Source organism: Rutilus rutilus (assembly GCF_951802725.1).
Source record: "Rutilus rutilus genome assembly, chromosome: 2".
Lineage (NCBI taxonomy): Eukaryota > Metazoa > Chordata > Actinopteri > Cypriniformes > Leuciscidae > Rutilus > Rutilus rutilus.
The window spans coordinates 47,895,310-47,907,762 of record NC_140210.1 but is presented as its reverse complement, the minus strand read 5'-3'; the positions used below and the strand labels follow the sequence as shown (position 1 = coordinate 47,907,762).

At 37.1% G+C, this 12,453-nt stretch overlaps 1 protein-coding gene across 1 annotated transcript in view; it reads right to left on the bottom strand.

Annotated features, from left to right (window-relative positions):
• Window positions 1-12,453, bottom strand: part of LOC311283427 (complement C3-like) — a 114,947-nt gene that overhangs the window by 72,297 nt on the left and 30,197 nt on the right. Inside the window, exons 10-16 of the mRNA XM_084397795.1 lie at window positions 12,311-12,426; window positions 10,321-10,467; window positions 9,970-10,164; window positions 6,691-6,882; window positions 6,464-6,616; window positions 6,253-6,382; window positions 1,949-2,020 (exon numbers count right to left, since the gene is read on the bottom strand). Coding sequence (XP_084253921.1) covers window positions 1,949-2,020; window positions 6,253-6,382; window positions 6,464-6,616; window positions 6,691-6,882; window positions 9,970-10,164; window positions 10,321-10,467; window positions 12,311-12,426 — 1,005 coding nt within the window. The remainder of the gene's footprint in view (window positions 1-1,948; window positions 2,021-6,252; window positions 6,383-6,463; window positions 6,617-6,690; window positions 6,883-9,969; window positions 10,165-10,320; window positions 10,468-12,310; window positions 12,427-12,453) is intronic.

The following is a 12,453-nucleotide window of genomic DNA, read 5'->3' as shown; positions in this document are numbered from 1 at the left end:
ATTCTTGCCTCACTAAATGCTGCAAAATGTCCTCCTTTTGGTGTTATAGAAATGGCCACCCTAGTCCGAATGAAGTTTAAAGAAGGGGTTTCTCCATTATGTTGTTTTTGTAAAGAGGAAACAGAAACAATTGTACATTTAATTTTTAGTTGTAAGTATACCAAATTATTTTGGTCCAAAGTTTCTATGTTTATGTTTGAGGTGTTTTACAAATTTGTCACGATAACTGATATAATGGTCTTGTTTATGGATTGTGATACCGGTTTATTGGAAATGTATAATATAAAAAAAATATTAAAAAAATTAATTGGGAAATATCATATACATAAAGCAAAATATATGTTAATTTTACCAAATGGTAGACTATTTCCCACTGAGTTAAAGTTTTTTTTTACGATTCTCTGACTTCAGTACAGAACAATCGTAAAGCTGTTAAGACATCTCAGTTGTTGAAAAGGATAATTGATGTATTAGATGTATGATTGATTTTCTGATGCAGAGTTGTGAATTTTTATAGACTCAAGTGTTTTGTATGTCTCTGTATTCCCTTACTGTTATTGTTATTGCATATAAAAAAAAAAATATATACAAATAAATAAATTTAGGGGTTAAAAAACCCCCGTCCGAATGATGGCCAAAAATATACTGATGAGTTCAGTGAAGTTCATTGTACATCACACAAAAGATGAAGTGTCAGTTTTACTCCAGAAAATCACTATACGAGCTGAATAAACACCGTATAAGAAGTGTGCATTAAAGAAACACTAAAGATTATTCTTTACCTTAAAATAATGTTTCGAAAATCGTTTCAGTGGTTCATCATGTAGTAACAGGGTGAAAGGCACTTCTGCATTCGCTTTGCAGACCTATATCTGCTATAACCGCACTATGCAAGTTTGCCAGATCGGGTAGCATTTCTGTAGTTCAAATGAGACATAAGAAACTAAAAATTTGACTTGCTTTACGTCAAGCGTTACAATAGTCATTATTTTGCTTTTCTTTGTTTCTGATGTCACAATACATCATACTTTCATAAAGTCATGCAACATACTCTACCTTGTCTGTGGACATTGTTATTTCCAAAGCCGGTGCTAGATAAACAGCGAGCGAGTGTGCGACGGTAGGCTGCGGTAGGCTAAATTATTTACGACAGCGGTAATGGACAAGTGTAGGGGGACGGAAGTGGAAAAGTTTTTTGGTGTTGCTTTAAAGTCTTATCCATAAACTCTCTCTCTCTCCCTTTCATTATCATCAACATACACAGCAAATTACACAAAATACTTGTTACAACTAACAGTAAACAAATATATACACACCTTTTCAGTGGGTGCTTAATAAACTGGTAAACTTTATATCCATTATCTCTCCCTTTCATTTCTGCCGTGGTCAGTAACGCTAGGCCTATCGCTCCGGAGACTGTAACCTTGATCACGAACAGTACAGATCCATCCTCGAGTAACAACAGGAGTAAATGAAGACTACTACGTTCATTCTTACATCCAACAACAAAACACCTCAATCGCTTACGAGAAATTCTTGTCTACAGCTGCTCCGGCATTGAAACAATGGCGGACTGTGTGTGGCTCACTCAGGGCGGGTCTATGCTAAAACTGCAGTGTCAGTCAACAGTTGTGAGCAGGGCTTGTGCAAAATCACACTGCCCCAAATCTGAGAACAGCTTGTTCTGGGACAGTGCTTATGATTCATGGGGATTTAAAAAAAAAGCACTGGGTGGATTTTTATCATTATAGGGTGATTGTGTACACTACCAACACACATTTATGTTCAAACTTTGCAAAATAGGTGCCCTTTAAAGTCCGCTAAAACATGAACTGTGAAGAGAAGGTTTGGGATTTTTAACACAGTAAAACAATCACAATTAAATCACAGAAGATCCTATCTGATTTGAATTGCAAGAGTAAAATCTGATTTAAGTCCAGTTCCTCACCCAGTGTACCAGTGATCTGCAGGAGACTCTCAGCTCTTCGTTTTCTCTTTTCAGGGACGGGACACTCAGGCACTAGAGGAAAATTCATTTGAATAAATTGTAAAAATCACTTAGAGAGGTTAAAAAAAACCTGATAGCAGACCATCATTGAATCAAAGTTGAAACTTACACAGTAAAATCCCCAGTGTTAAATTAACACTTCTCAGTGTACATAGGCTATGTGTCCACACTACAGAGTGTTAAAAGTGTTAAATTAGGTGATAATTTACCATTATTGAAGACACCTGATGATAAAAAGCAGAATCATTGAAACAATAAGAACAGAAAAAAAGAGAAGAGATGAGCAGAAACACAAGAACTACAACTGACTTCAGCCACAGCCTCAGATGAAATCAACTGAAGAGAAAAGAAGACATTAAATCTGTGAAGATCTCAGCAGAGGAGGATTAAACAACTCCACAAACAGCATTACCAGCTTCACTTATTATTAGCTAGACTGACTTTATTTCTGTCAGAAATTCTTATTGAGAATTTCCAAAGGTTTAGATGTTGACGTTTAATTGAAAATAATAGTTTCAATTGGGTCACCATTTTGGTGATCAGTGTTTGCTTTAGTTGGGCTCTTGACCCTTGACTTTTTAATTTCACAAATTACACTATACTTGTTACAAAGCGTGCCAAACACAACGATGATCATGTGATGTTGTAACTGTAACCCAGTTTACTAGTGGGTTACTGTAATTAAAAAAACTCACATATTACTGTCAAATGTAATAATCAGCGTATGAATCTAAGCAATGGTGACATGCTGCAGTGCATGCTGGGAGCCCTATTATAAGACTCATCCATGGCTCCCAGCATGCACTGCAGCATGTCACCGTTGCTGAGATTCATACACTGACTTTTGATATCTGTGTCCAAATGGCATTTATTTAAAAAAAATTTTTTTTTTTTTAATTAACAGTCTTATTCTTTAGATTGTCATAACACTACTGTTTATCAAGATGTGCAGTCACATGAATATAATCAATAAACAAAAATATCACCAATTTAGTCAGAGCGTTTACACTAGATAAAATCAGTGAATCAAGACACTACATAATCTTTATTATCAACAAGTATCAAACATCAGCTGATTACACTTCCTCTGTCTTCTGTTACTGTGTTTGACAAAAATAAAACAGCAAGAGAAAAACTAATATTTAAACGCCAATTCAAACTGCCTAACAAAAGCAAACACTAATCACAAAACTGGTGACATCAACTTATTTTCAATAAAATATAAACATCTAAACCTAATTAATTCTAAAAAAATAAAAATAGTCAACCTATAATTCTCAATAATAACTTCTGTAGACAGAAATAAAGTAAATCTGGTTAGTAATAAGTGAAGCTGGTAATGCTGTTTGTGGAGTTGTTTAATCCTCCTCTGCTGAGATCTTCACAGATTTAATGTCTTCTTTTCTCTTCAGTTGATTTCATCTTAGACTGTGGCTGAAGTCAGTTGTAGTTCTTGTGTTTCTGCTCGTCTCTTTTTCTGTTCTCTTCTTTCCTTCAGTGATTCTGCTTGTTAACAGGCTTATTAAGGCTGAGATGACTCCATATTTAATATACACAGGTTTTGTTCCTCAGATAAGGTCCAGTTCTGGTTTATTTCTTTGCTCTTGGCTGACATGTGGCATTGCTATGGCCTGCTTGTGGCCCAGATCTGGCAAACAGGAGTGGCCCACCCAAGGGTCGTCATTCCACGCTGCATGTGGGCCAGATCATCTTTCCACATGTGCCAGATGTGAGCCAGATCTGGGCCGAAACTATGTTGCTATCTGGGTAGAGGGCCTTTCCTGGCCACTTCATTTACTGTGCCCCTCACTTCTATGCAGAGGTGGAGATTCCAGGGGTCAGACAGTAAAAGTCCTGCCATATGTTTATTCCACCCATGAACTCACACAGCAAACACTCCAGTGTTAAATGAACTCTCCTGGGAGTTTATTTGGCTCCGGACTCAAGAGTGTTAAAGTTAATGAGATAATTAAGTGATTGATTGAGTGATGATTGACCATTATTGAAGACACCTGATGTTAACAAGCAGAATCACTGAAGGAGAAAAAGCACAATTTTAGACACCGTTATGGAGATTAGTGTTCGATTTAGTTGGGCAGTGGACCTTCAAATGATTATCTTTAGATTTTGTTTGGCTGTTGATCTGAGTTATTACAGCCAGATGAACAAAAAGAAAAGTTGATCAGGTGGTGTTGGTTATATTTGAACATAATCATAATTTGATCTGAATCACTGAGCTCAATTAGAGCCTAATCTCTGACTTAAATGTATATTGGTCATTACAACATCACAGTAATTCTACAGATTAAGTTCTGGATTTTTCAAAATAATTCAAATTATTTCTTAAAAGTTGTTCTGATAAAGAAAAATAAAATCTTTCTTAAAGGCACACACAGACATCAAGATTCAGTGTATGAATCTCAACAATGGTGACAAAAAGAATATTCAATTAGGAAACCAAGACAATTCAGATCATAATTTATTCATACCGCAATGCATGATGGGAGCCATGGATGAGTTTTGATTGGTGGCACCCAGAATGCACTGCAACATGCTTTATTATTGTCACCATTGTTGAGAATCACAGGCTGATTCTTGGTGTCTGTGTGTCCAAACAATATAATTTTTCAAAGTCTTTTGATCAGAACAACTTTCAAGAAATCTTTCCGATTGCATTGAAAATAATTAGCATGGCATAATATTAGAATCACAGGCAGCTATAATCAACAAGGTAAACTTAACTCTCTAAATAAGTTTTGTGATTCAGGTCAAATTATGATTATGTCAAAACATAACCAACACCACCTGATCAACATTTCTCTTTTTTCATCTGAGAGTTATAACCCAGATACAACAGCCAAACAAAATTTAAAGTTAATAGTTTAAGGGTCAAGAGCCCAACTAAAGCAAACACTGATCACCATAATGGCAACTTAAAAAAGAGATTTTCTCCTTCAGTAATTCTGCTTGTTAACATCAGGTGTTTTCAATAATGCTCAATCATCACTCAAACAATCACTTAATTATCTCATTAACTTTAACACTCTTGAGTCTGGAGCCAAATAAACTCACAGGAGAATTAATTTAACACTGGAGTGTTTGCTGTGTGAGTTCATGGGTGGAATAAATATCTGGCAGGACTTTTACTTTCTGACCCCTGGACTCTCCACCTCTGCTTCTATGCATCCCCCTCTCTCTGGACTGCAATTTCAAACCATGATTTCTCCTCTGAGGTCTCTGCATCCTTTCCCCCCACTAAACACTTCTCTTTTCTTGACTTGACGTCAATGAAGCAACTGACATTCTATGTTCGGCCTCAACTTCCTGCCTTTTTAATATCTGTCTTCTCATCTTCAGGCCAGCATGTGCAACACCCTTCAGCCCCTGATCGCCTCCCACCTACTACAGGAAATATCATTGACTTTGCTCACTCTGACTCCCATAATCCACGCACCTCTCACTACTACCAACTTTCCCACCGCATTTTAGCAAGCTCAGGCTTAAAAAACAACAACACTTCATCCTACAACAGTTGCCAACTAAAGATCAGTCTAATTTTTTCCTTTTCTGTGAAAAACTCATGAAAGAGTTGTGTTCAGTCTACTTTTCTCTCACAGAATGACCTACTTGACACAACCAGTCTGGCTTCAAATGTGGACACTCCATGAAGGTTTTGCTTTTCAGTCTGTGGCTGAAACAACTCCAAATCATCTGTCCCTACTGGACCGGTTTTCCTCCTTTGACACTGTAAATCACCAGGTCCACCCATTCGGACTGGGGCATCTCAGGTAAAGTTCTTCTGTGGCTTCAGTTTTACATCACAGGCAGGTCTTTCAAGGTATCATAGAGAACAGAGGTGTCGGAGTCACATCAGCCATTTACACAACCTACATGCCTTCTTCTGCCACTGCTATGCAGATGATACACAGCTCTATCTGTCATTTCGACCTAATGCTCCAACTGTCTCAGCTCGTATCTCTGCTTGCCTTTCAGACATATCGCCTAGTATGAAGGAGCTTCATCTCCAGCTTAAACTTGCGGATGTGGAGCTCCTTGTAATTCCTGCCCTCCCATCAGAAGACCACAACAACACTGTGCAATTGGGGTCTACAACGCTAACACCAACCAGGACAGCAAGAAACTTGGGTGTTAGTGTTCAGTGACCAACTGAGCTTTTCTTGAAAGTTTGTGCTTCATAACGTCAGGAAGATCAGACTAAAAGAAATCTAAAAGAAAAAAAAAACCTGTTCTGATGTTGGTTCCTCCTGCAGTGTGTGACTCAAACATCAGACCTGAATCACTGAAAACCCCCATACTATCCCTTCCACCTCCTGCTGTACAGCCGGTGTCATGCTTCTCTATGACGTCCCAGATCTAAAGGTGCAAAAAAGACACCAGTTACATGCGGTTTAATCAGAGCTGATTGTGCCATGACGTCTGAAGAAGGTCCTTCACCTGAGTCTGAGTGAGTCTGTTCTTGTTAAGGATATGCACAGCCTTGTCAACCACCACCAGCCCAACTCTAGCTCCAGGATCTCCAGTTATCTGCAGCTTGACCTTATCTACTGTTTTATAGGTATTCATCTTGCCCTTCACCTGAAGCTTGAGCTGTTAAAACGAGAGACACTGAATCAGATCTAGTTGATTAGCATGTCAACTATTTCTTGTGATGGTTGACCCACCGTTCCCATGCACGTGTCCTTCACGTCAACCCAGACTGAATCAGACACCACCTCAGACGAGCCCACATGATAATAAGCCACAAAGCGGAAGGACGGCACCATGTCTCTGGTTACAGGTAGAGACAGTGTCACTAGAGCTTGTCCAGTCCTCTTGAACCTGTCTGCTTTAACAATCTGACCTTTACTTAAGATCTGAAAATGATACAGACAAGTTAAAAAGACTTAAAGTCCCCCTGTGGTGAAAATCCAGCTTTTAATGTTATTTATTTGTCTATGTGGTGTTTTTAGTATCGTCGCTGTCGAGCAGAATCCTCGTATATCCAAAACCATTATTTTTCAGGAAATAAAAAAAGGCATATTTTTTTAGTTATTTAAAATTGTATCGTTAAAGTGTAAATTGCAGGTTAACCACCACAGCCAATTAATGTGTAAATTAAAGTGCTCTATATGTATATGTTTAATTATTTCTGTCTTAAAATGCGTTAAAATAACATTTATTGGGGTTTCTTCAAAGGTAGCGTGTTTTTTACAGTAACTGGGTGATGACGTCATAAGAGGCACTCGCAACCCATACTCTTCTAGATTCTTACTGTATTATGGCTATTTGGAGAACGACTGAGGATGTGGGAAAGGAGCTAGCTGGTAGAGTGTTAGAGCTGCGACCGGCTGATCTGACGTGCCTAAACCCGGTGCCTGAACCCGTTTGTTTTGCGAATAGCTTATTCTCATTTCCGTGAGGGAATGGCATCGGAAATGAGTTTAACCCGGCATTTAAACCCCATGTTAAGCCGACGCATGTCTCCATGGTCATCAGTGAAGTGCTCGCTGCATATGACAGCTGACTTGGGGGCTGTTTACACCTGGCCACTTCATGCGTTTTTCTCAGATCGGATAGCTATCTGATTTATCAAAACGATTCCATTTACATCTGGTCACATAAATCTGTTTTTGCAAAACGGATTTAAATCCGATCTTCAATTCCCACGCTATATGCAGATTTAATGGAGTGCACGTCACCGAAAGCAGCAGATATGAGCTGCATTTTATTGATCATCAGCTAAAATTTCAAAATCAAAGACCGCAATAAGAGAGAGCAGCAACAGCCCTGGTAAGATAATTTCATTTCTTTACTTTTAATGAAGATGATTGTGTGTTAAGCGTCTGCGACTTACTTTCACTTTGATTTGCGATAGTTAGTTAGGTATCTAACCTAACTATTTTAACTCTGTCTCAAAAACAGACAGAGTTATCCAAAGATAGGCTTAGTTGACGCTGGTTCAGGTGTGTTTGATTAGGGTCCCAGATATACAGCAACCATCAAAACAATGTTAAATCAATGTTAACTGCATTGAATCAACATCTATTTTTCTCCCACAATTAATGTTGAACATTTTTAGAAATTTCATCCATAAATCAGTGGTGATGGCATTGAGTCAATAGCCGCATTTCCATTAAAGATTCGCGCAAAACTTTAGGGATTTTTTATAAATATCGATAAAAAACTATTGCGAAATGACGCCGTTTCCATTAACCGATGTTATCCGACTAAAATGTCATTTTTTCCTCTCGCGATAAGTCATTCCAAAAATCATGGCAACGGACGTTGGTAGGTTTATATATATCACAGCCACGTACCGCACTAGACATTATTATTATTAATGGAAGGAAATGTAGGCGTGTTATCCAAGCATTAATGGCAAGGAAAGATCCTTATACTGTGTCTGTGAGCGGCACATAGTGTTTCTGGGTTTTTCTCACTCATTTCTGCTCCGAGGTCTTGATTGTGGCATTTCTTTGAGGTTTAGAATCCAGTATTTCTGTCATTCTTTTGTCTTTTATGAATTCAATAAACGCGGCTAATGTTACAATGTGATGTTTATTTAACATCATGCTTCAACTCTCAAAAAATTAAACACAACTATTACAACTGACTTAAAGCCACACAGCCTGAAATCAGCTGCAAATAAAAGAAGACAATAAATCTCTCAAAATCTCAGCAGAAGGTTTTTTTTTTTTTTTTTTTTTTTTTTTGAGAATTAACAGAGGTTTAGTAGTTGATGTTTTAAAATGTTTGGTCACCCTTGTTGTGATCAGTGTTTGCTTTAGTTGGATAGTTTGACTCTTGACTTTTATGTGTGTTTCTGGTCTTTGTAACAGTGTTTAGCAAAACATAATTTGTTACAAAGAAAGCCAGAAACAAAGATAATCAGGTGAAACATAATTAGCATTATGTTTCACATTTCAGCATAATTAGAAGTAGAGTAGTTTACTAATGTTCTACCTTAACAAAAGTGGTTATTGCAACAGATCAAATGTTCAGAATTTAGTTTTTTGAATACATAGTGGGAATTTTCTTTTTTTTAGACACACAGACATCAAGAATCAGCATACGAATCTTAGCAATGGTGACATGCTTCATGCTGGTTTTATACTATGGTGGCTCCCAACATGCATTGCAGCATGAAGCATGTCACCATTATTGAGATTCATATGCTGATTCTTGATGTCTGGATGTGTTTCAAAAAAATATTTTTCCTTTTAATGTATTTTAAAAATCTAAATTCATAATGTCTGATCTGTGGCAAGAAAGTACTGTTTGCGAATATCACTTTTTAATAATAAATTACCACTTTTGGTCAGAGTAAAACTAGTGAATTATGATGCTGAAAACTATTTTAACTGATTATCTTTGTTTTGGCTTTCTTTGCAATAAATTATGTGTTTCAGTACACACTTTTGCAAAGATCACACACTCACATAAAAGCCAAGAGTCAAACTGTCCAACTAAAGACAACACTGCTCACCATAAACACTGAAACCAAATATTTTCAATAAAACATAGACATCTAAACCTCTGTTAATTGTCAAAAAGACCTTCTGCCGAGATCTTGAGAGATTTATTGTCTTTTATTTGCAGTTGATTTCAGGCTACCAGCTAATCAATGTCTTCAGGATTGCTAGAAAGCTACAGACAGGAGAGTTTATCAGGGTTGGAGCTAAACTCTGCAGGACAGTGGCCCTCCAGGACAGCATTTGCCCATCCCTGCTGTAGAGTTACATTCAAGCATGAAGAAATTTTTTTTTTCACTGGAAAAAAAACTTTTAAATATGTTATTTTGGTGATCAAAGGTGAGTTTTAAGAGATTTAATTATTGACTACAGGGGGACTTTAAGCACTTTGTACAGTTTCAAACACAAGCTGTGGTAGAAATCAAATATTAACATCATAAATTATTACATTTGTGCTGCAGCCAAAAATGAAATAACTATAATCTTTACCATGTATGTGTAATCTTGATCTTTGACTCCTGGATTTTGTCCAGTGTACAGATTGACTTTCATTTGATCACCGATCTGAAGCTCTGCAGCATCAATGCCGATGTGCAGGTAGTTATTGGAGTCTTCTTTGGGAATGTAAGCGTTAGCCGTCATCGTCTTCACTGCCTCACTTAATTGTGGATCTTTGGTTTTTGCCTGGAAAGAATAAATGTATTGTTATCTGATGTGCTTTGTAGAATATGCTCCATTGCTTCTTCAACATTTGTTTACTGACATATGTTAAATTATGTTAATTTTCTACTAGTTAACCAGTGAAAGTGACTGAACATTAGTTGAGTTTGCAGGTCTTACAGTGATCTGCAGTGTAGAAGATCCTTCTAGACTGTTGACGGTAACCTTTGCAATGCCATTGGCTCTTGTTTGACCACTGACCCCTCCAGGATTGACCTCCACTTCCACATTTTCAGCAGGAGTCTGGTCAGGATTTGTAACGTAAACCTTTTAAAGAACCCAGAGCAAAAGTTAATGAAATTATTTCATAGTTTCTACAACCATTAAGGTTATTAACTTTATAGTTAACACATTTTACTGTAAATTAGAGGCTGATTTCCGTGATGAGATTTAATTAGCAGTACAAGTGTTGATGTTGAGCGTCATAAATTTGAGAAATTCTCAACTTTATGCAAATGACAGATAAAAAATTACACAGCAGCCAATTGCTAAAAAGTTCAGCTGAGATCTGTCATGAGTGTTTCTAGATTTAGTGCATGAATCACATTGCTTACATAATATTACAATATGTAATTCAGATATCAAATGCAGTCTGAATCATTTCATTGTATAGTATTGGATGTTTTTATATTAACACCCTACCCAGTCAACACGTTGATCTCACAGTGATCTCTCCATATGACCACAATGTGAGTTCACAGTGAGCTAAAAGTGTAACCTCACAGTGCACTCGCTGTGTGCTCATTTTATGGCCACAATATGAGGTCACCCCAGCTATAAATGTTGTTGGATTTGAACATTTTAGTTGAAAATGAAAATTAGGTTGACGTCTAAACACTTGATGTCAGGCTCCAACTTCACTAAACAACTCCACAAACAGCATTACCAGCTTCACTTATTACTAACCAGACTGACTTTATTTCTGCCAGACGTCTACAAAAGTTTTTATTGAGAATTAACAGGTGTTTAACTCTAATGTGTTTCATTTGAAGTCACCATAACAGTGATTAGTGTTTCCATTAGTTGGGCTCTTAACTCTTATTATATCTTTTGTCTTTTTTGGCAGCTGTGATAGTGTGTTTGTCAAACACATTTGCAGCAGCAAAGAAAGCTAAAGTGAAACGAGATCAGGTGATGATGGTTTCCTGTTGATGGTTTTATAATCATCATGAAATAGACTGATTCACTGAGGTAATTTGAATCTAACAACTGTGTTGTACCAATAATATATTCTCATCACAAACCCTGTGTTACTGCAGCGTGAGGTCCAACAATATTATAACAATCAGTTAGAAGATTTTAACAAACATGAAAAATGAATCCACCGTGACACACAGAGATATCAAAAATCAGCACATGAATCTCAACAAGGGTGACAATATATATATTTTTTTAGATAAACAGATTAATTCATAACATCACTGAAAAGCTACTAAATGTCACAAAAAAAACAACAGCAAAAAATAAAAGCACATATTTAGAATTAAAATAATAGGACAATTCAGCTGCATAATTTATTCATGTTGCAATGCATGCTGGGAGTTTTGTACAATGATGGTACCCAGCATGCATTGCAGCAAGGTACTTTAGATTGTCACCATTGTTGAGATTCATACGTTGATTATTGATGTCTGTGTTTGTTATCGAACAGTAATTTTTCGTGCTCATGTTTGTTAAAATCTTCTAATTGATTGTTATAATATTGCTGGAACTCATGCTGCAGTAACACAGGGTTTGTAATGAGAATATATTATTGGTACAACACAATTGTTAGATTCAAATCACCTCAGTGAAACAGGTTACTTCATGATGATTATAAAACCATCAACAGGTAACCATCATCACCTGATCTCGTTTCACTTTAGCTTTCTTTGCTGCTGCAAATGTGTGACATCACTGTGAGATCCACAATATTGTGGTCACAGTTTGAGCACACAGTGAGAGCGCTGTGAGGTTACACTTTTAGATCACTGTGAACTCAGATTACTGACGGTGTGACCACATGGTGACATCACTGTGAGATCAAAGTGTTGACTGGGATTGCTTGATGAACAGCAGATAGGGTGTATTTTGTTAAGTTTAATGAGTAAAATCAGCTATAGTTTTATACAGAGATATCGAAGGGCATCCCAGGTTTGAAGAATTGTGGTGTTCTTTTGAAGTGGATGGTGTACGGTGATGTCACAATCTGAATGCCTCTCCTTTCTGCTTCCACCATTTCACTGCCTAAAACACACACACACACGATTAGCC